General features: G+C 37.9%; 1 protein-coding gene and 1 long non-coding RNA gene across 2 annotated transcripts; both read left to right on the forward strand.

Annotated features, from left to right (window-relative positions):
• The first annotated feature begins 4026 nt into the window (after positions 1-4026).
• LOC126602050 (uncharacterized) lies at positions 4027-7879 on the forward strand. The gene is made up of 3 exons (XR_007615962.1): positions 4027-4096; positions 7248-7483; positions 7548-7879. It is a non-coding gene; the product is annotated as an uncharacterized LOC126602050 (long non-coding RNA).
• An 8163-nt stretch (positions 7880-16042) lies between these two features.
• LOC126601623 (protein MIZU-KUSSEI 1-like) lies at positions 16043-17260 on the forward strand. The gene has a single exon (XM_050268348.1). The coding sequence runs from the start codon at positions 16128-16130 to the stop codon at positions 16854-16856; it is 729 nt and encodes a 242-aa protein (XP_050124305.1). The 5' UTR covers positions 16043-16127; the 3' UTR covers positions 16857-17260.
• The last annotated feature ends 7843 nt before the right edge of the window (positions 17261-25103 follow it).

Genomic DNA, 25103 nt, shown 5'->3' on the forward strand with positions numbered 1-25103 from the left:
AAAAGTTTGGTTCAAACTTTTGATAACAAGAATGATACTGAGCTACAACCTTGGTGGGAGCTTGGCATATATGTAACCAATGGTCCTTCAAAACACAGCAATAACACATATCTACATCCATAGTGTCAAGTGCTTTACCTTCACTCTTGAAGTTCAAGGCGTTGGGAGTGAGGTAGTAGCGCTTCTAGGCTCTATTTCCATAACATTTTCCAGCAAATTGAAAATTAAATGTTATTGAATCAAATGTATAATATTACATAATAAAATTAAAAGTTACATACGGATAACTATTCAACTTTTGATCGGGATCAATTTAAAATCACTTACAAATTAAGTGGTTATCGGTACTTAACCCTAAAATAAACCTGTATATGTTGTGTTGATGCACAAAACTGGAGGTCTTGGAACAACGTAAATTCGACCGTGAATCTGCAAGAAATGTAAATAACACAAGATGTATCGTGGTTCACCCTAAGGTTTGGGCTACGTCCACACTGATTATTGTATTTCTCTGTTTATGAGCCTTGTGGCTTTGTATGTGAGAGAGAGAGGTTCAGAGCCTCTAAGGGAGAGAGTGAAGCCTCTGATGGCCTAGGAATTGGCCTCCTCTAATTGTGAGGGTGAGGGGTCCTTTTATAGAATAAGGGCTCCTCACTTATTACATATTTGCCCCTACCTTTATTACATAATTACATTTGAGTCCCCCGAGTATTTATACGAGATCTAAATACGGAGACCCTAAGTATGGTACAAACAGTAGCCCCCCAAGTCTTCAGTCAAGAGAGTCTTTTGGCTGGAGACTTGAAATTCAGTCCATGTATGGGCCGAAGTAACTAGATGTCGTCTTGACCTGAATACTCGATATGAGGCGGTGCTCAATCTGAAATGATGCTCAACTAGAAGTAGCACATGTTGCGAGGCTGCTCGGCTTGAGGCTTATGTTGCCTTGGTTGGCTCGGCTTATGGCGTTTGAAGGTAAGGGAGTCCCTTTTATAGAATAAAGGCTCGCTCCTCAATACAGAAATAATGGGTTAGAGTCGATGCTCGTGGCAAGGCGGTTGCCCAGTAGGCGGCAATGCTCTCTAATGATGGTGAGGGAGTCCCTTTTATAAAATAAAGGCTCACTCTTCAATACATGAATAATGGGCTAGAGTTGATGCTCTCTAATGATGGTGAGGGAGTCCCTTTTATAAAATAAGGGCTCGCTTCTCAATACATAAATAATGGGCTAGAGTTGATGCTCTCTAATGATGGTGAATGAGTCCCTTTTATAGAATAAGGGCTCGCTCCTCAATACATGAATAATGGACTAGAGTTGATGCTCTCTAATGATGGTGAGGGAGTCCCTTTTATAAAATAATGGCTCGTTCCTCAATATATAAATAATGGGCTAGAGTCCCCTAAGTATTTTTCATGAGGCCCAGTTGAGGCCCAATATATGGTACATAATGTAGTCCCCCAAGTCTTCAGTTAATAGGGTTTGTTGGCTGGAGACTTCAAATTGAATCCATGTATGGGCCAAAGTGGCGGTTATTCGGAGGTGGTATTTGTATACCCTACACTGAAGCTTTGTAGTTGAAGCTTTGCAAGTGAAGCTTTGAAGCTGGAGCTTTTGTAAATGAAGCTTTTGAAGCTGGAGCTCTGTAAATGAAGCTTTTGAAGCTAGAGTTTTTGTAAATAAAGCTTTTGAAGCTAGAGTTCTGTAAATGAAGATTTTGAAGCTAGAGCTTTTGTAAATGAAGCTTTTGAAGCTAGAGCTCTTGTAAATGAAGCTTTTGAAGCTAGAGCTCTGTAAATGAACCTTTTGAAGCTAGAGCTCTGTAAATGAAGCTAGAGCTCTTGTAAAAGAAGCTTTTGAAGCTAATTTGAAGCTAGAGCTCTGCAAATTTGCATCATCGGCCTGAGTAATCGAGATCATTGAGTAAGCATACTTCTCAACCGTCGTATGGAAAGGTAAAAGATCATTTTGTTATTATTAAAGGATAATGTTATGATTTTTATCATAATTATCTTTTAAATAATTTATTATGGGAGATCTCCAAACTGGGAACACGGTGGCATAATTCGAGTTGATCTGGATGAATAGTATGCTGCAAATTGATTATTATAGATGTGGATAAATATTTTGGTATAGGCGCCAGAAATTAGCATCCCAAGGTGGTGGTTTAAATGGGGTTTGAAAAGTCATGGTGAATGGAGTAGATAAACAGTATGCAAATGGGATAATTATAAAACCTTTTTTATGTTGTGGTTTTGGTTACGTAGTGTGCTTTCTAGGATTATCATTATCCGTGCATGGATCAATGTGATTGAAGTTAAGCTCTAGTGGACTAGGAGTCTCTGAAGGCACGGTTTTTTATGGAAGAAAGACTTGGGTTTTGAATAAATGAAGCAGTCAGAAGATGATGGTATCTAAAGGATAGGCTTTCATTTAGTGAGTTTGAGTTGAAATCAAATACTAGCGTGAAGCTGCACCACTCAACATTTGTTCCTATAAATACCAAGCTACAAACAACGGAACAGGCCCCACAAAATCAATACAAAATTGCCCTGCGCAAACTCTCACAACTTGATCTTTTTCTTTTCCTTTTTCGCTGACACATCTTCCGTTGGCATCAACAGCACTGTGGAAGCACCCGGTGGTATCTTAAGTCGGCATAGATAGCTCTGTCACCGTAGAGTCGGTCGGTCTCGCAGTATCTTCCGTTGGCATCAACAGCACTGCGGCGAGAACGGTCGGTTACCTATCCAAGTCTCGGTCGATGAGGGTTTTCGAATCCTTGTTGGTCGAGGTCATCTCATTAGCCTTCTCGGCGAGGTGAGGTGTCACATTTATTACATTCGGCACATTGCAAGCCGAATTCGGTTCGTGAACTTTGTAAGAAATAGCAGCCTTGTCTTCAGGCTCGAGAACCCAAGAGGCCGAGACGTGTTCCTTTCTCGGCCACAATCGCAAGACGCAGAAGTCAGTAGCGCGACTCGACACAGCATTATCAAATTTACTCCTCGGCCGAGCCTCGGCCGACGAGTTGGCACGCCCCGCAATCACCGAAGGACGTAGTTAGCTTATTAATTACTCGGCCTGCGCGCCACGTAGGCTTTGTAGTTTCTAGGGTCAACATTTTGGCACGCCCAGTGGGACCCAGTGCTATACTACGAAGTTCATATGATATATCAAGATTCCAATCTGGCTCAACGTAGCCGATTGTACGAGCTCCTGGAGGAATTGAAAAAACATAATGAGGAATGTAAAAAATCTTTGGAAGCAGAAAAAGTTCTTCGTGGCCATAGAGAGATGCAAAAGTCATTCGCTTGCATGTTGAAAATAAAAGCTCCTGTTATCCTACAAGGGCAATGGGTAAATGCAGACAAGGCTCGATATAATGCCTGGCTAGATGAAGAAAATTTTCCTTACGTTTCTGACTACAGATCAATTCCATTTGAAAAATGGTTAGGCCCAAAGGCCGGGGGGCAATTTTTCGCTTCGGCCGTAATCAGACATCGGCCTAAGAAAATTGTTAATTTGGCCGAAGAACAAAAGCCACCTATTGTTTCGGTCGAGACTGAAAGTGTGGTAGGCCTAGAAGAAAAAATTCAAGTTCTTGAGCTAGATATAAAAATTGACTTGGAAAATGATTCGTTAGAGGAATGCTCCAATGATGAACGAGGCCAAGATATTGGCCTAGCCCAAGAAACTACGCCAATTGATATGATTATTGGCAATAAAGCCGATATGGAGAAATCCTGTTCGGCTAAGTTGTTTGAATTAAAAGCCGAAATTATGCCTGGGGGGCATAATAATTGTTCAACACATTCGGCGGCTGAGAATGAAAAATATTTCACCAAGTCAAAAATATTTTGGAAAAATTCTTTATTCGGCCTAGAGCGAAATCAATTTGAAAATTTTGATGCAAAAAGATCGCGGTTTAGAATAAAGCATCGTTGGCCTCCTCCTGAATATGGTTCGGCCACTTTTATTTCCATTTAGAAAAAAAAAATATTTTCTTAATCATCTGGCTACGTAAGCCGATGCATAAGAAAATTTGAGGGGCAACAAGTGGTGTGCTCGGCAAAAGTTTGGTAGTTTTGAATTTTGGTCGTTTTGTTTTTAGCCGAGCTCGGCAAACAAGCCGACCTGAGAAGAATTGTTTTCGCTGCTATCGATCATACCATGCCTATGGTCAAAATGTGGGAACAAGTTTCAAAAACATTTAATCAGGAAGATGCTAGGGTCAAAGTTTGGCCGAATAAATCTTGGTTGCTGGTTTGAGGTTATATATATATATATATATATATATATATATATAGTCATGATTGCTGACAGTGGGTTTGATATGTATATATATGTATGTATGTGTGTATATATATATGGTCATGATTGCTGACAGTGGGTTTAATATGTATATATATGTAGCCAGGCCGAGCTGCCAAGAAAGACTCTTCTCGACGTCGGCCAAATTTATCCTCGACCCCAATCCCAATTCTTTTCGACCCTGGTTCATGAATATTTATTACTTATCTTCGGCCATGAGTTGTTCTTTGGTCGAAGGGAGCCGTGAGTGAACAGCAGCAGGGGATGACGGTCAAAAGTACTTCTGATTAGGCTGGAGTTACTTGATTTCCTTAATCATTCGGCTTACGAGCCGAAGTTTAAGGAAACTGGGGGGCAATGTTTGGACCCAAATTTGCATCATCGGCCTGAGTAATCGAGATCATTGAGTAAGCATACTTCTCAACCGTCGTATGGAAAGCCAGGCCGAGCTGCCAAGAAAGACTCTTCTCGACGTCGGCCAAATTTATCCTCGACCCCAATCCCAATTCTTTTCGACCCTGGTTCATGAATATTTATTACTTATCTTCGGCCATGAGTTGTTCTTTGGTCGAAGGGAGCCGTGAGTGAACAGCAGCAGGGGATGACGGTCAAAAGTACTTCTGATTAGGCTGGAGTTACTTAATTTCCTTAATCATTCGGCTTACGAGCCGAAGTTTAAGGAAACTGGGGGGCAATGTTTGGACCCAAATTTGCATCATCGGCCTGAGTAATCGAGATCATTGAGTAAGCATACTTCTCAACCGTCGTATGGAAAGGTAAAAGATCATTTTGTTATTATTAAAGGATAATGTTATGATTTTTATCATAATTATCTTTTAAATAATTTATTATGGGAGATCTCCAAACTGGGAACACGGTGGCATAATTCGAGTTGATCTGGATGAATAGTATGCTGCAAATTGATTATTATAGATGTGGATAAATATTTTGGTATAGGCGCCAGAAATTAGCATCCCAAGGTGGTGGTTTAAATGGGGTTTGAAAAGTCATGGTGAATGGAGTAGATAAACAGTATGCAAATGGGATAATTATAAAACCTTTTTTATGTTGTGGTTTTGGTTACGTAGTGTGCTTTCTAGGATTATCATTATCCGTGCATGGATCAATGTGATTGAAGTTAAGCTCTAGTGGACTAGGAGTCTCTGAAGGCACGGTTTTTTATGGAAGAAAGACTTGGGTTTTGAATAAATGAAGCAGTCAGAAGATGATGGTATCTAAAGGATAGGCTTTCATTTAGTGAGTTTGAGTTGAAATCAAATACTAGCGTGAAGCTGCACCACTCAACATTTGTTCCTATAAATACCAAGCTACAAACAACGGAACAGGCCCCACAAAATCAATACAAAATTGCCCTGCGCAAACTCTCACAACTTGATCTTTTTCTTTTCCTTTTTCGCTGACACATCTTCCGTTGGCATCAACAGCACTGTGGAAGCACCCGGTGGTATCTTAAGTCGGCATAGATAGCTCTGTCACCGTAGAGTCGGTCGGTCTCGCAGTATCTTCCGTTGGCATCAACAGCACTGCGGCGAGAACGGTCGGTTACCTATCCAAGTCTCGGTCGATGAGGGTTTTCGAATCCTTGTTGGTCGAGGTCATCTCATTAGCCTTCTCGGCGAGGTGAGGTGTCACATTTATTACATTCGGCACATTGCAAGCCGAATTCGGTTCGTGAACTTTGTAAGAAATAGCAGCCTTGTCTTCAGGCTCGAGAACCCAAGAGGCCGAGACGTGTTCCTTTCTCGGCCACAATCGCAAGACGCAGAAGTCAGTAGCGCGACTCGACACAGCATTATCAAATTTACTCCTCGGCCGAGCCTCGGCCGACGAGTTGGCACGCCCCGCAATCACCGAAGGACGTAGTTAGCTTATTAATTACTCGGCCTGCGCGCCACGTAGGCTTTGTAGTTTCTAGGGTCAACATTTTGGCACGCCCAGTGGGACCCAGTGCTATACTACGAAGTTCATATGATATATCAAGATTCCAATCTGGCTCAACGTAGCCGATTGTACGAGCTCCTGGAGGAATTGAAAAAACATAATGAGGAATGTAAAAAATCTTTGGAAGCAGAAAAAGTTCTTCGTGGCCATAGAGAGATGCAAAAGTCATTCGCTTGCATGTTGAAAATAAAAGCTCCTGTTATCCTACAAGGGCAATGGGTAAATGCAGACAAGGCTCGATATAATGCCTGGCTAGATGAAGAAAATTTTCCTTACGTTTCTGACTACAGATCAATTCCATTTGAAAAATGGTTAGGCCCAAAGGCCGGGGGGCAATTTTTCGCTTCGGCCGTAATCAGACATCGGCCTAAGAAAATTGTTAATTTGGCCGAAGAACAAAAGCCACCTATTGTTTCGGTCGAGACTGAAAGTGTGGTAGGCCTAGAAGAAAAAATTCAAGTTCTTGAGCTAGATATAAAAATTGACTTGGAAAATGATTCGTTAGAGGAATGCTCCAATGATGAACGAGGCCAAGATATTGGCCTAGCCCAAGAAACTACGCCAATTGATATGATTATTGGCAATAAAGCCGATATGGAGAAATCCTGTTCGGCTAAGTTGTTTGAATTAAAAGCCGAAATTATGCCTGGGGGGCATAATAATTGTTCAACACATTCGGCGGCTGAGAATGAAAAATATTTCACCAAGTCAAAAATATTTTGGAAAAATTCTTTATTCGGCCTAGAGCGAAATCAATTTGAAAATTTTGATGCAAAAAGATCGCGGTTTAGAATAAAGCATCGTTGGCCTCCTCCTGAATATGGTTCGGCCACTTTTATTTCCATTTAGAAAAAAAAAATATTTTCTTAATCATCTGGCTACGTAAGCCGATGCATAAGAAAATTTGAGGGGCAACAAGTGGTGTGCTCGGCAAAAGTTTGGTAGTTTTGAATTTTGGTCGTTTTGTTTTTAGCCGAGCTCGGCAAACAAGCCGACCTGAGAAGAATTGTTTTCGCTGCTATCGATCATACCATGCCTATGGTCAAAATGTGGGAACAAGTTTCAAAAACATTTAATCAGGAAGATGCTAGGGTCAAAGTTTGGCCGAATAAATCTTGGTTGCTGGTTTGAGGTTATATATATATATATATATATATATATATATAGTCATGATTGCTGACAGTGGGTTTGATATGTATATATATGTATGTATGTGTGTATATATATATGGTCATGATTGCTGACAGTGGGTTTAATATGTATATATATGTAGCCAGGCCGAGCTGCCAAGAAAGACTCTTCTCGACGTCGGCCAAATTTATCCTCGACCCCAATCCCAATTCTTTTCGACCCTGGTTCATGAATATTTATTACTTATCTTCGGCCATGAGTTGTTCTTTGGTCGAAGGGAGCCGTGAGTGAACAGCAGCAGGGGATGACGGTCAAAAGTACTTCTGATTAGGCTGGAGTTACTTGATTTCCTTAATCATTCGGCTTACGAGCCGAAGTTTAAGGAAACTGGGGGGCAATGTTTGGACCCAAATTTGCATCATCGGCCTGAGTAATCGAGATCATTGAGTAAGCATACTTCTCAACCGTCGTATGGAAAGCCAGGCCGAGCTGCCAAGAAAGACTCTTCTCGACGTCGGCCAAATTTATCCTCGACCCCAATCCCAATTCTTTTCGACCCTGGTTCATGAATATTTATTACTTATCTTCGGCCATGAGTTGTTCTTTGGTCGAAGGGAGCCGTGAGTGAACAGCAGCAGGGGATGACGGTCAAAAGTACTTCTGATTAGGCTGGAGTTACTTAATTTCCTTAATCATTCGGCTTACGAGCCGAAGTTTAAGGAAACTGGGGGGCAATGTTTGGACCCAAATTTGCATCATCGGCCTGAGTAATCGAGATCATTGAGTAAGCATACTTCTCAACCGTCGTATGGAAAGGTAAAAGATCATTTTGTTATTATTAAAGGATAATGTTATGATTTTTATCATAATTATCTTTTAAATAATTTATTATGGGAGATCTCCAAACTGGGAACACGGTGGCATAATTCGAGTTGATCTGGATGAATAGTATGCTGCAAATTGATTATTATAGATGTGGATAAATATTTTGGTATAGGCGCCAGAAATTAGCATCCCAAGGTGGTGGTTTAAATGGGGTTTGAAAAGTCATGGTGAATGGAGTAGATAAACAGTATGCAAATGGGATAATTATAAAACCTTTTTTATGTTGTGGTTTTGGTTACGTAGTGTGCTTTCTAGGATTATCATTATCCGTGCATGGATCAATGTGATTGAAGTTAAGCTCTAGTGGACTAGGAGTCTCTGAAGGCACGGTTTTTTATGGAAGAAAGACTTGGGTTTTGAATAAATGAAGCAGTCAAAAGATGATGGTATCTAAAGGATAGGCTTTCATTTAGTGAGTTTGAGTTGAAATCAAATACTAGCGTGAAGCTGCACCACTCAACATTTGTTCCTATAAATACCAAGCTACAAACAACGGAACAGGCCCCACAAAATCAATACAAAATTGCCCTGCGCAAACTCTCACAACTTGATCTTTTTCTTTTCCTTTTTCGCTGACACATCTTCCGTTGGCATCAACAGCACTGTGGAAGCACCCGGTGGTATCTTAAGTCGGCATAGATAGCTCTGTCACCGTAGAGTCGGTCGGTCTCGCAGTATCTTCCGTTGGCATCAACAGCACTGCGGCGAGAACGGTCGGTTACCTATCCAAGTCTCGGTCGATGAGGGTTTTCGAATCCTTGTTGGTCGATGTCATCTCATTAGCCTTCTCGGCGAGGTGAGGTGTCACATTTATTACATTCGGCACATTGCAAGCCGAATTCGGTTCGTGAACTTTGTAAGAAATAGCAGCCTTGTCTTCAGGCTCGAGAACCCAAGAGGCCGAGACGTGTTCCTTTCTCGGCCACAATCGCAAGACGCAGAAGTCAGTAGCGCGACTCGACACAGCATTATCAAATTTACTCCTCGGCCGAGCCTCGGCCGACGAGTTGGCACGCCCCGCAATCACCGAAGGACGTAGTTAGCTTATTAATTACTCAGCCTGCGCGCCACGTAGGCTTTGTAGTTTCTAGGGTCAACAACTACCCTCTGATGGGGTTATACAGATGTCTCCGAAAGGTAAGAAAAATAAACCACATCATTCAAAAATAAGAAAAGTAAATCACATCTTTCTGGTGGGGTGTTTATTCCTTGCTTTTGCAGTGTCCCCATATGCCTCCCTTTTGCTTTCTGCTTTTTTCTTTTCTGCTGCACTTCTCTCTGTCTCTTCACCTGGCAGACAAAAAGAATCATAATAATAGGCTTATCTTTTGCTTTTGTATTTTCTCTGCAACTTTGAAGCTTGCCTCGCTTAAAAAGACGAATAGGGGTGACAGCTTGCACCTCCCTCTTTTGCTTTTGTCGTTCTCTTTTCACTTTCTCATAAAATAATTTCACATGGCATTATCCTTTTACTTTCTCACATCCATGAAACCGCAAGCACAGCTTTCTCCTTTTGCTTTAATTTTTCAATTAACCATTTTCCCCTCACACAGTCCATTTCCAGATCTCTACTTTCATCATTGGTTTTTCTTGATTGATGTTCCTCTGCAGATTTTGAGCTTGAGATCCACTGAGCACATGGAGGGCAACCACACAATCACCAGGCTGACCCATCTGGACCAGAGCCCACATCAATAGCTCTCTACTCTTCGAGTCTAGCTTCTGCTCCTTGTGAGGAGGTAGGCGAGGAAGGAATGGAGACCCACATAAACTTGACAAATCTGGCAGTGACTGAACTCATTCTCTCTGCTGAAAAACGCAGTCAGTATAGGGAAATCGAATTGGGAAGAAATGTGGACTGTGGATGCTTCAAGGAGGATTTAGGTGTCAGGAGGCGTGATCGAACTGATTGCGGAGGAGAATGGCGGACGTTGCTCGGGCCTCGGCGGCTGGAGAGAACCGGAAAAGGTGAGCGAGTTTGAGGCAGAACGCGGCGACACAACAAGCTGATCCCATGATCGTCCAGATACCGTAAGTTCTGACGGTAAACCAAAATTTCACGTGCGTTTCATTCAGTTTAGGATTTTAGACATTGAAATAGGTCTTCATCTTCTTCTCCTGCATAAAACTGAGAGAGGATGAGGTTGAGGGTGAAATGGCAGAAGCAACGGGCCTGGAGGCTTTTCTTGACGGCGGAATCTACAGCGGGGACGATGAATCCACTTGCTCATTTGCTCAATTCCAACAACACATCCACTGAGAGGCAGAGAGATTGGATTCAAATTGAGAAAATTTTGGAAGACGGGGACTGATTACTCGCGGTAGATGGTGGCCTCATAGAGGATTGAACTGGCCTCTGTGGATGATGTGCTGGAATCCCAGTTGGCCGCATTTGAGAACTAGAACCGAGTGAACCCATCATCCCCATTCCCTGCATTGACGGTCTCACCTGGGAAGGACTGGAATTGGATACAGATTCAGGCACAGAGACACCGCAGCGGCCCATCCCACCAAAATGATGCCCATAAGAAGACGAATACGGAGTGGGTTTCTTTTCTTTCTTTTTTTCTGGGTTTTTGTGATTTTGCAGATTCAAGGTGGAGTGTGGTGAGGTCTCACAGTGGTGAGATAAAAAAAATGAAAAAGAACCGACATAGCTTTTTGTGTCGATTCCCACAGACGGTGCCAAATGTTGATGCACAAAACTGGAGGTCTTGGAACAACGTAAATCCGACTGTGAATCTGCAAGAAATGTAAATAACACAAGATGTATCGTGGTTCACCCCAAGATTTGGGCTACATCCACACTGATTATTGTATTTCTCTGTTTATGAGCCTTGTGGCTTTGTATGTGAGGGAGAGAGATTCAGAGCCTCTGAGGGAGAGAGTGAGGCCTCTGATGGCCTAGGAATTGGTCTCCTCTAATTATGAGGGTGAGGGGTCCTTTTATAGAATAAGGGCTCCTCACTTATTACATATTTGCCCCTACCTTTATTACATAATTACATTTGAGTCTCCTGAGTATTTATACAAGATCTAAATACGGAGGCCCTAAGTATGGTACAAACATGTTGCAAGTTCACTTTGGTTGATGGCGGCCGATTGAATGATTAAAGGGAGGACAAGGTCTGCAAATTAAGGATCACACGTATTGCCTTAACAAAACCCTAAAAAGAATTTGGGCATTGTGTCATATTGTGGAAACATACACATGGAAAGAGAAAGGCAAAGGACATGAGTGGAGAAACCAGGCTAGAAAGTAGAACAACCCCATTTATTTGCTCCCATGGAGTACCACCCTTTTGCTTCAAAGTCCCTCTCATGTGATTTAATACAAGCCACGGAATAAAATCTAGTGCTCGCTTGGCGTGTGGGTGTTTTTTAAAAGTACCCCCAATATTCGAGAAAAGGGTCACAACGATTCTTTTATAAATTAGTAGTTGAACAGTTGTAACCCGGAGTTGTATACACCGCAATATTCAATTCTCCAATGATTGCATCATTGACGGGGGAATGCTTATTATTGTAATTATATATAATGTGGTAGTACGGAATTGTATTTGAATTTCTTTGAACCAGAAAATAAAAGTTCATGAAGACATAAGGGGCAGTCCAATTATACGGAGATAATTTTCCACACTATATATGGTTTGCTTTCACGCTGCTCCACCAAAAGATAAAAAGAGCACAGTTTTTTTGCTTGGCACCCAAAGAAACACATGTTCATTTGAAATTATTTAAACTTTTGAAACATAAAATTCAATTTTTCGGCCAAATGTCGTGCCTTTATGTTTTAAGGCATCATGATATGTTTTTACGAAGAAAAAAAATACATTATATTATATTATATTAACATGAGATTACTTAGCATTTTGCACGCATGTGTCCTATTTTTTTACTTACCTTATCTCTACATATTTAACAGATCAAAACATAAAGTGGGTGCAAAACATAAAATATTGACGAACATAGTTGCACTTTTGCATTAATGGTCCTCGTGGTAAAAGGTAATCAGAAGATAGTCCATGTGGTAAAAACAAATTAGGAACTTAGATTAATGGTTCCCGTTGTGATATGATAACTGAACTTTAGACTGAGTTGATCGGTGAAATAATTGTTTTATGCATAATGCTTGTGTTCCTTTTATGGGGGACTTGTCTCCAAGGTTTTACAAGACCCTAGGAGCTAGTCAGGTAGCAAACTGGGGTTTAGCTCTTATGTGGACTAGGCGGATTTAAATAAATTTATTATATATTGTATAAATAGTGTCTGCTTATAAGTAAAAAAATATAAATTTCATTGGGATACATAAATTGCAAAATTGAATGACAAATAGATTATAAAGTATCAGAACATAACAAAAATATGGGAAACAAAGCATATAATGGGTGTTTATTCAAGTATTTACAAGTGTCTTACAATTTATTAAAAAGTAAAATGTAAAATAAAAGTTATATATTTTCTGTCTAAACGAGATTCGCTACCTAGACGGGTTTGGATGGTCTAGGTGGGTGCCTACACAGGTTCAGGCACCCTTTCGTAATTTCTAAATGCCTACATATTACTCGGGGTGGTGGCCAGCCGCCTAGCGCCACGTATTTCTACAACCGTTCTTGTTTCCCACATACGAGTAACGAACCTTAATCGTCCAAACATCATAATCAGATCGTTCATTTTCTTTATCATCATTAAATATTATATCTACAAAAAATTATTCAACTTGGTGATCTTTTAGCCAATCACATGCATAAAATAAATAAAAGGTTTATCATGATGATGCTGCTTGTTACCAAAACTATTGATTGGTTTAACACGTATGGATGACTAAACGATCTCCAAATTGAATAAATTTTTGCAGATATGGTCTTTAGATGATGATAAAGAGAATTAATGGTCCCAATAATGATGTTCGAACGATAAAGGTTCGTTAATCATAAGTGAAGAGCCATAAGCATTATCCTACTTTTATTCTAAAATTTAATTTATTTTTATTCTTTTTCCTGAAATAGTAAATGTGCTTCTCTTGAGCATTAGTTATCAATGATGTTTTAAGAGTTTTTTTCTTTTTTTTTTTAAGGTAGGATAAAATTTCATTAAACAAATCAAACGAGAAATCTTAGGAATATAATATCATTAGAACGAAGCAAAAAAAAAAAAAAAAAAAAAAAAAAAACAGGACAATACAAAATCTAGGCACATAACCACATCCAACCAAACAGAAAGATAACACTCACGAGAACAGAAGTCTTACATCATCTTCTAATGAAATTGTAAAAAATGAAGTTCTTTCTGCAAATAAACCCTACTATGAGACATCAAGAAGCGTCTTCACAGTCTTTTTTCGGGTAAACAGACAACAAACCATTAAAAACCCAAAAAAGAAAAACACAACACAAAATAAACTACTTAGAAGTATGATTCGTCCACTGTGAGAGACTCATACGATCATAACTAACCAACAGGAAATATAAACTCACAAGGTTTAAATCCTATAAGTTGGACACAACACCATCAAGACGCACAACATAAACATCGTATCATATCACAGGAAAACTTATCAATGACTAGCAACAAGAAAACATGGTTATCCCTCAAACCAGTGCAACAACATTACGAGGGAAAGGCTCCAACACCTTTTGATAATCTTGCAATCATCAAAAGAAAAAAACCCTGCTATGAGCCAGTTGGTCTAAAAAATTACACAATCTACGTGGCGCACAGGTCGAAGTAACTAAAAGCTAACTACGTTCTTCAGTGGCTTGAATGTTGATGCAAGTTTCCTAATTTGTCACCGAGCTCGGTCAGACAAATGTCTTGAATGTGGAGTATGTAGTGAAATGTTCTACTAACTCCTGAACTGGAAAATTTGATCGAGGAAGGAACACTCTCGGTCTTAGGTTCTATAACCTGAAGATAAGGTTATGCAAATCACCGTGAAGTTTGGGGTCTTCTACACCAGGTTTGGTAGCCTCAACTACATTAAAGAAAATATGGATCCACCGAAACAGTATCAAGCTGTATGGACAAAGAAACCTAAGGGAGATAAGTTTCTTTATTATAAAAGTTGTTTAGCCCTCTATATGTTGAACTTCAAATGCAACCTGAGCATATGCCAAGAAGGCTAATGAAGTAACCTCTTTCGGTGAAAAAATCAAAGACTCTTCGTTGTCTAACCAAAGAGTTGAAACTTCTGATTCTACAACTCCAACCTCATCTAACTAGATAGCTGCCTTGCTTCTGGAAATCCCATCTAACCAGACAACCGTCGTCCATCGACTGCCAACCCAAACTTGTCTATCCAGTTAAATTTTACGTTGACGGTTGGTGAACAATTTGTTTGTTTTTCTCAAAAAGTGTGAGAGGATCTCTCGTAGAGCGTTGGTTTATGTATGGAATTGGAAGGTCATCTCTATGTTGCAAATCCTCTTATTTTATAGGAAAACATTTCTTGATGCCTAAGTTTGTCGAATTGTAAAATCTTGATAGTACTGTAACTCCTTGACAAATTATGTAAATACATTTGGAATTAGGATTATGAATCTAGTCTTTTGAAATTATATCATCACCAAGCCTAGGTCTCTTTCACTTGAACTAGGATTCTGAATCTAGTCTTTTATGTGATCATTTCATATTTCATCCAGACACAAGTTTCGATCCTTAAACAATCTAATTCAAACCTTATCAAAATCTATCTCAATCCTTAATATCCTACCTTTTTTATGACTCGACCAAGCCACAATCCAATCCTGACCTTTTAAGCAATCCCGATTCACCTCAGACTTGACCAAAACTACTAGCATCTCTCTACTGGGCTAAGTATTTCGCCATTGGGCCGAGACTCGCAGCCTTCTTTTTAGGCTAATTCCTTGTCAGCTAAGATCCATGATTTTAGACCCAAATAGAGTCACTTCCAACAAACGTCGAGCTTCCTCCTTATAGTTCTATCTAAACACATAAACCACAAAACCAGCACTTCAAATTGGAACAAAAGTTGTCGCTTCAAGATTCGAGGTTGAGCAGTAAATCATAACTGCTACAAAAATGCTCCTCCTTAGAAGGAATGACTAATCACTATCACAAAGGCTCTCTTCAATAAAGCGAGAGAATGATCACTACGTAGAAACATGAAAAGAAAAAGAATGAAGAGATCAATAAGCATTGCTACTGATCCCAAGGCCAAATATTAAATCCGCAACAATAGGTTTTTTCTTTGATTTTTCTCTAGCTTGACAATGGTTCTTTGTTTTAAGTGGTTTTTGAATATTCAATCTGTAAGAGCCTTTTGCTTATATATAAGTATACAGATAGGTTGATATAATAACAAGAAAACAATACATCGTAAAACAGATTTCAAAGAACTTGCTCAATAGGTCATCATATGATGTGGCATGGGGCTTGGTCAATATGAATTTGTTTAATTAAATTACACTGTTCAATTACGTGCCAATGTCAGTTTCTCATGCATCATCATGGAAATATAGTAACAATTGGATGCTCTGACTTTTTATTATTAATTGTTTTTGCTCAGATATTAAATATGTTTTTTAATTATAGAATGAATAAAAACATTCAGTTTCTTATGAGCAAACCCCACATGTGACCAATGAACTGATAGGACTGCTTTTGGAGAGCCTTCAAGACTTTAAAGTGCCTTTCCTGCTTTTGTTAAACGGCTAAGCGAGAACACACGTACTCGGCATAATAAAATAGACGAGGGAACAGACAAGACAACTTTTCACTATATAAACGCCCTAGAGCCCTTTACACCATCTTCAACCACCCAAAAGAATAAGTCCTTTGGTTCTGGTTCACATCCAATTCCCACATAGAAATCCCCATGGCCTACCCTAGAGTTGGTGCCACCACCATAACCACCGGCGTCACCACCGTTGACTGCCAAAAACAAGTCCGGTCATGGCGGCTTCTTCGCTCTCTCATCGAAGTTCTAATCCCAACTTGCAATTGCACCTTCGTAGAAGATGATCATCATCAAGAAAAACTAAACACCAAACAACAAAGCCACGTCAACAGATACTACTATCCCCAGCCAAGCTTTGCTTGCTCCAACAACATCATAATCGGCACCATATTCGGATACCGAAGAGGGAAAGTTAGTTTCTGTATCCAAACAACCTCCCAGTCCAACCCAATTCTCCTTCTCGAGCTAGCCTTGCCCACAACCGTTCTAGCCAAAGAAATGCAAGGTGGGTTTCTTAGAATAGCGCTCGAGGCAGCTACTGATCCAAATAGTTCTTCTAACTCTCTTTTGGCCACGCCTGTATGGACCATGTATTGCAATAGTAAAAAAGTTGGGTATGCAATCAAGCGCAAGCCTTCAAAGCATGACATGGAAGCACTGAGGGTGATGGGATCAGTTCTGGTGGGTGCTGGGATTATTAATGGGAATAAAGAGCTGAATAATTATAGGGAGGGTGATGAGATTATGTACCTGAGAGCCAATTTTCAGCGAGTTTGTGGTTCAGCTAATTCTGAGTCCTTTCATTTGATTGATCCAGAGGAGAGTATCGGCCAGGAGCTTAGTATTTTCCTTTATCGGTCAAGGTGACCAGGGATTTTGTTTTGTGTAATATGTTGTATGTATTTTGGTTTTGTAATTAGCAGCTAGCAACCCATTATTTTTACGGGATCCTCCTTTTTTTGAGCTGTGCTTTGTGTAGCAGGGCTTTCTTTTTGGGGTACCATTTTCAAGGGTTCCCTTGTTAATATACATGTATTTGATTGGAGAATAAGCACTATGGGGGGTGTGTAATCACATGTATCCATGCCTTAGTTAGACCAAATAATCATATACTGGTGGCAGAGGTATAAGAAATTGGAAGATAATGAGTATGGCTAGAAGTTCTTGTTAAATATTTTGCATACCTTTGATATGAGGAACCTTATTGTATAACAACTATAACATATTGAAGTCCCCCCTCTTTCTTTTTTTTAAATGGGATGAGAAACCAATTCTTGATTGTTATTTTTTCATCAAAGAACAACTCTTGGTATTAATTTAGCATAATTGTCCTTGAAAAAATATTTGTTTGAACTCATAACAACAAGGCATAAAATTATTAGTTCACATGTAACGTGTTATAATACATATGAATTTGGGTTAATAAGATTCTAGTACCAAACGATAATTTCTCTTATTATTGGAATTAGTTTAATTTGAAAATTATAAATGTCATGAATATGCATGCGTATTTGTTAGTCCAAAGTTCAAACTCCAAAATGATTAGTTTTGGGGTTTTAGTTTATTCGATCGATCACTAAAATATACTGGGGTGAAAAACATATTGCCTTCCTATGGCTAGTTTGTACCCCTTGCCGAAAGTGAGATGGCATTCTTTTTTATAAAAAAGTTGGTGTGGTTGTATAAATTTCAGAATGGGTAAAGCAGTAGCATGACTAGCTGTTGCTGATTCCTTGTGTCGTTGCATTAAAACCTAGACACCAAGGCAGGGTTCCATCATATTGTACTGCTGTCTGCTGAAGTGGAAAGTGGATTTATAAGTAATTGTCGATCCACACTTTAATTTTGGACGTAATTGTATACATTTTCAACCATCCACAATATAGTGCATGATCACTAGTTTCTCCGTCTTGCGCATGTAACTAGGGGTGGTTTTGGTACATTACCGTACCAAAATCTCTGTACCAATTACCATACTAAATATTTGGTACGGTAAAATCTATTATTATTACCGTATCAAATTTTTGGTATACTGAATATCAGTATACCGAATAGTTTGGTTGGTGTGGTATGTCAATAGTAATTGCCATTTTGTTTTACGCCACTTAGTTTGTCCAAAATCTAATATTTTTTAATTAATGTAGAAGTGTAAAAACTATAGAAAAAATATATAAACGCTCATAATGACAAGCTTTGCAACTTTCGTGAAGAGCTTAACTTTGAAATTCACCATTATAATCATATAAATCATATATCAAAATTTAACTGTTGATTATTGTTTATATTTACGCTTCATTTTTCTCATCAATTTTTTTTTTTTTTTTTTACAGATTTTCTTTTTTGAAATCATGATCTATTAGAGGATGCAGGAAGATGAACGGTTTGGATCGTTGATATTATGTTCCGAGTTTTATGGTTAGTGAAAATATTGCTTGATGTTTATAAAGTTTCTACAAACTATATGACATCGACTCATATTTCAGTTAATCGTAAATATCGAAACGTGAAATAAATATCCAAAACCATAAAATATTCATTTGTAGTAAAGAAAAATGAAATATGGTACTACAAAGAAACCCTTACCCTTAACTCAATAGTCATGCAATTTCATATTAGGGTGCTCTTCGAGGGAAGACCTAAAAAATAAATTATTCGAATCCCTAAAATACATTAAGGAATAGACCGCACAAAAACATATGGAAAATAGTAGCGCAGCGGATTTACCAATATATATATATATATATATATATATATATATCAATAGTGTTAAAAGGGTAATAAACAATAAAGCAAAATTTATAATAAAATAAAATAAAATAAATAAAATATAAATAAATAAATAAAGAAAAAAGAAAAAGAAAGCGAAAAAAACAGTGTCGAAAAGGTGTACTTGAAGCATTTTCAAAGCTAATTACAACTTAATAAGTTATGAAGCATTATTCAAACAATTTCCTACTTGCACTCAAAACAAATTAGCTACACAACTAATTCCTATCATTTCAAGTAAAGATTCATCTCGCCTTCTATCATTGGTTTGGTAATTAATTGGTGACATTTTTTCAAATACCGGGTATTCAAGTGGTACTCTAAATATCATAATACAAATAGACGAAATAATTTATCTTTTCGTGTTCCTCCACCTATTTTATGACTCATGAAGTACCTGCTTCAAACCTTGTGAACTTCTTCAACATTGAGACGTTCTGCATTTGAGCACTCTACCTGGTGAATCATGCCTTAATATAACAATGATGACGATTGTCTCAGTTGTGTGCTCGTAAAAAACGAAGTTTTGTCCATTCTTTTCTCCTGTAAAATTCAACCGTCGGATTTGTTGATCTCAAGACTCGACCATCCATATTCAAGGTTGGGTGATTCCGATATATCTTCATTAAATATGCTCGGATCTCTTGATTTATCTTCTCAAAATTCCCAAATCTTTCTTGTTCCAAAAGTGTTGAACTCTTTACCACATCATTTGGTCAAAATTTCCTAGCCCTTATTCACTATCTTGCTTGATTTCTTCAATCCTTCTACAATTTGACTCCAATGCATGGCCTATCCTGGATGTTTCTTCCTAGGCCAATGCCTAGACAGAGGTTGCGCTCCAGAGTCATATGAACAAGATCCTCAAGGTAGAAGCAGATTACAAGGCTGAGTTGGCCCGTCGGAATTAGCAGAAATGTCAGTTGCAGGACAGGAACGCAAATCTGGAGAAACTTCTAATGGAGCGTGTTGCATTGTGAAGAAAAGAGGGCCAGTGACTTAGCAGCGCATGTGGCTCGTCTTGAGGCTGAATCTACACATTCGTTAAGGGCCAAAGACGACGCGGGGTGTACACTTGCAGCAGAGCGACCGACAGAGCAACCCTCCAATCAAAACTGGATGACACCCAGCAGGAAGCAAACTTGAAATATGAGATGCATATTGAAGCCATCCAGCAGGCCCTAGACGATAATGCATCAGAGCTGGCAAAGGTCCGCACATTGTTTAAGACAGTGTCAGCTTGGAAGTACTCTGAGGGGTACGATCAGGGCTATATCGCATGTTTAGCTAGCTAGGGTCACCATGACGGATGGGATGCTCATCGAAAGCTGGCGGTAGGTGTGGGTTCAAAATACCGAAAACCGAAAAAAACCGAAAACTGAATCGAACCGAAACAGAAAAAACCAAACCGAACGAAAAAACCGAACCGAATTGAAAAAACCGAACCGAACTGAAATAATTAAATTAATATTTTTTTAATTTTATTTATTTAATTATTTGATTTTATTATATTAGAATATGATACTTCGAACTGCTGCTTTGGTAGGACTTGTTTGCTTTCCAATTCAAATTGTCTTCTCAGCTTCTCCATCTACAACAAAAATTAGAACTTGTACCATTACATGCAATATTTCTAGTTTATATCATTAAGTGCAACACATATCTCAAGTGCACTGCAATTGATTAGGGAAAGCAAACAGCGTATAAAAGTCTCATGAGTTTATTAAACACTACGAGATCAAAAACAAAATTCAAACTTTATCACCTATGGCCAAGTATAGTAGCTTCCGTGGCCTAACAATTTTGAAAAGTATATCAATATATTCAAAATTATTGATGAACACCTCTTCAAAATTTGCTGGTGGTAGAAGCTGAACACAGAATGTAGAAATTATATTATGTAACCACATATATGAATAAAAAAATTCGGACCATAAAGATAAAGAAAATATCAAAAATTGTTACCTAGACAATAATAAAAATAAATAGTATATTATAGAATGTTTATCTTATTGCTAGTGAAGAATACATGTAGAGAGAGAGAGAGACAGAGAGAGAGAGAGAGAGATTGAGAGAAAGAGAGGAATGAATAAGGTCGTACTCCATCATCATCGTCTAAAAAGAAATCTATTTACAGTTAAACTTTAAACCCAAAATATTAAAAAAAAAACCTTTATGTTATAATTCTAGTTGAACTTTAAATGTTTATTTTCATTATTTTTAAGTCTAGTCGGAATATTTATGTTATGATTGTGTTGGATATGTTAAAATTTAAGATTTCAAATTTTTTCATTTTAAAAAAAAAAAATTGAAACCGAACCGAAACCGAACCGGAAAAAACCGAACCGATTTGAACCGAACCCACCCCTAGCTGGCGGAGGTGTAGAGGGCAAAGTTTCCAATTACTCCTTATCTAACAATAGAGGCTGCGGAGCTAGAAGCCTTCGAACACTACAAGAAAACATGGTTTAAATGGCAATAGACATTCATTTGATTATATGTGACAAAAATCTAGCGTCACTCACATCACCTATATGTGACAAATTTTACATTCGCCACATATTTTTAGTATTAATGATGCCGCATTCGTCATTTGTTAACTTTATGTGTGATGGAATAGACGTCACAAAACACACAAGTCAATGACCTATAAGTTCGTCACATAACAAATGTATACGTGAGGAATTTATCATCATCTAATCTGATCCTAGAATGCTATGACTGAGGATAAGTGAGACCAAAAGCACCCCATATTCCTTTGACACATGGCGCAATTTGTGTCGCATATGTCAAAATCATATACCTATTAGGAACAATTCGTGACGAACCAATTACCACATATTCCCTGCTTCGTCATTTGGTTAATCACTTTTCATTGATCAATAATTTAGATAACATCCAGTACATATACCAAGTGTATATTCTAAAAGCTAACATAAACATTGTAACACATCTAGACATATTGAGACGCTAACAAGATTATAAGACATTGAGTTGATAACAAAATAGGTATACCACGTGCATGTTTGAAACCAACAAAAAATACATAATATAAGTCATCATCCATATCATGGTTTTTATTTAGCACAAGTATCGTTGTCATTTGAAAGATCACCATCACTACTTCAAGTGCTTCTTGAATACTGATGTGGTCATATTTTCATATATTTTTAACATATATTCCCTTTGGATTTTGTGTAGTTTAATGGGTTAAATGCACTAAATTATATTGTTTTAATTTATAGGCATTCAATACTAGAGTTATGCGAAAAAGAAGTGGAATACAAGCTTTTCGGGTGTTTAGAGTAATTCTAGTGGAGCAGTAGACTAATTAACTGCACAACGACATTCATTATAGTAAGAAGATGAGACAACAATTGTTTTAGAGATCAAAGACATGAAAATGCTACTCAATGGATTATAAAAGAAAATTTAATTTCTAGCTTTATTATTTCCGTTTATTTTTCATTTTCTTTAATAAAACTTAAAGTCCATTAGTTAGGATTTTAGTGGGATTTTATTGGAATTTAGTAGGCTTTCGGTTAGCTTAAGCCTTGCCGTGGGTTATATAGGTTTCCTTATTTTTGATCTAGGGGGAGGGGGATTGAAGCCACGAAAATAGAAACAAAACTATATTGGCAGAGGAGGCTGTGGCGCAACATGGAGGAAGAGATTTAGGGTTCTTTCTTTGATAGGCTACGATGTAGCCTGATCATGAGTACTTAGTTGTCTTGTGGTATTGTTATTACCAAGTTTTTCTTCCACATTGAGTATCTTTTGCTATTCGTAATGCGCTTGATTTTTATTTAGATGCTTGATCACCATCTTGGTGTTTTTTTTTTTTGTTTTTTTGGTCAAAGATCACCATCTAGGTTTTAATTGAGTTGATTTAATGCAAGTTAGAGTAGATGACATACTTAACTTGGGTTTAGCTTCTCACAATTGATACCATAAACACCTATTTGTAGATGCCATGCAAGGAGGGTTTATGTGATTTTCCAATGATTTCCATAGAGCTTAATGAGTTTTTACTTGTTTAAATTCATCTAGATCCCATAAAAGGGTTAACATGTAAGAATATTTTTGATGCAACAAGATGCCATGCCCATTGAATAATATAGGGAAAATCGATAATCAATATTGGGGAATTACTTGTGTTGGAAACTTTAATGTTATTATTATTATTATTATTATATTAAATCTACTAATTGAATGGAAATTAGAAGTGATGCATTTTGGTGGAACTACGTGTCTATCCTAATGAAGAGTTGCAACATTTGAGTATTCATGAAAGGTCACTTGTTTTCCAAAAAAATAGCTCAAATTCTATAAATAGGGTAGCCCTATAATCAATTGACAACCTTTTTATTAGTTACATAATTATACATAGAGTGCACTAAATTTTGGAGAGTCTCATTGAGTCCATATGAGCGATAATCAACACAATCATGGTTTATTGGAGTCTTGTGATTTGGAGCACTACTATTACAAAGACGTGGTCATTGTATCTTGGGAGACAAATACCGATCAACCATAAACAATCTTACGACAAGTTTATTGGTTTATTTGCTATATTTATGGTTGAATGAAAACATTAAGAAACAATATATTTAGGGGTGTGATATCCACCCACCCATTTTTACTTCTCACACACCCTTCTAATTTTTGTCATCGGATTGGATGAATTAAAGAAGATCAAATGACATAAATTAATAAGGAGTGTATAAGAAGTAAAAAATTGTGTGCTGGATAGCACAACCCTATATTTATATTTGACTAAAAGGGACACATTTGCGTCCTGGGAATTTTGGTTAAATTGATTCATTTTTCAAGTTGTTCAGATCTGCATGTCACTTTACACACTATTGGTTATTGACATGGCTTTGAGAGACACGATATGTTAGATAAAAATATCTGATACTTATTGTCAATTTTGTTTATGCTGGTTTCAAAATTATCTACTTAGTTTCTTGTGGCTGTGTTGAAAGTACAAAGTTTGTTTCCTGTTAGCAAGTAATTTACAAATGCACACAGTGATCAGGAATATAATAATCTACTTGCTTTCATAACTCTAGCTTTATAATATTTTATGCGATTGCTTTTCAAACTGTCAGTTATTTGGTTACTCAATGCAGAAACTGCATGCCACTTCTAATAGTCGCACCGTTTCGTAGTGGGAACTGTTTTGGAATGGATGCTTCTTTTGAGCTCTTGCGTTGCACGTGGATGTAATCGTACAGATTGCATGCGAATGAACTGGAAATGTAGATTTAACTCTTTTCAAAGCAAGACCACTTGATTAAGAACTTTGAATCTTGATCCGTTTGTATCTCTATGTCGATAAGTAAATGAATTGGTGAACCATTCGGTCACTGGTTACGTGCAAAGATGGCGTGGTCACTGTTTGATTCTTTTCAACCTGTAACCATGTCGGTTACGGTGATAGTGCCGTTTGAGATTTTAAGTGGCATAAGTTGGTTTTCTTTATACGTGGAATACCACTACATGATATTTGTAGCATAATTGAAAATAAAAATGCTTATAGAAGACATTCTAATCAAACGATTCTGCTTTTGTTCCCAAGCACATAAATTTCTGAGATGGTGCAGATATACATTGTCCAAAACCCAGTATCTACTTGTGACATGCATACCAGTTATGTTCTTGTTTTATATTTATATAAATTCTTATTTTGCACAAGCATATAGGGTCGTATATTTGTTGGAGGAACTTAGGAGATTAATAATCCTCCAAATTATTTGAGAATGATACAATGTCTTACTGCAGACTGGCAACAACTATTGTACTTCATTTGTTGGGCATTTAATTAGCGTCTGGTATTCAAATTAAATTTAATACCACTTAGAAGAGGCAAGTTGATCACCATGACATATGTGCATTCACCTAAAAGGAAAAACAAATCATTTGAGAAAGAAATAATGTGATGGCCATCACCGAAGTGTCAAGTGAGTTTTGCATAACTCATGATTAGTCATAGCTAGTATCATGAAGTTGCTGAATGGCGACACAAAAGCATTGTTGAATGGCGCCAGCAAGTGTTTTTCTTAAAAACACAAGTGGATTTTATAAAGTCTACGTGAAGGTACAAAAAGAGATTTTATCTTTACAAAGAATTTCTACTTAATATGGACACCGGATAATGGAGATTAAAGAGAAACCACAAGTGAACACTCAATCATAAACAATTGGCCACTCTAAGGAATTCACCAAAGAGATAAGATTTCAAGGATAGGAAGAAAAACATTCTTCACTAAACCAAGTTTAAAAGTAACTTTTAATTTTTGAATGATTTATTTCCATACATGAGTCTTAAATAGTCTAGGCATG

This window comes from Malus sylvestris, chromosome 15 (genome assembly GCF_916048215.2).
Source record: "Malus sylvestris chromosome 15, drMalSylv7.2, whole genome shotgun sequence".
Lineage (NCBI taxonomy): Eukaryota > Viridiplantae > Streptophyta > Magnoliopsida > Rosales > Rosaceae > Malus > Malus sylvestris.

Coding starts and splice junctions, on each gene's coding strand:
- LOC126601623 (XM_050268348.1), top strand. CDS start 16,128: ATGGCCTACCCTAGAGTTGGTGCCACCACCATAACCACCGGCGTCACC.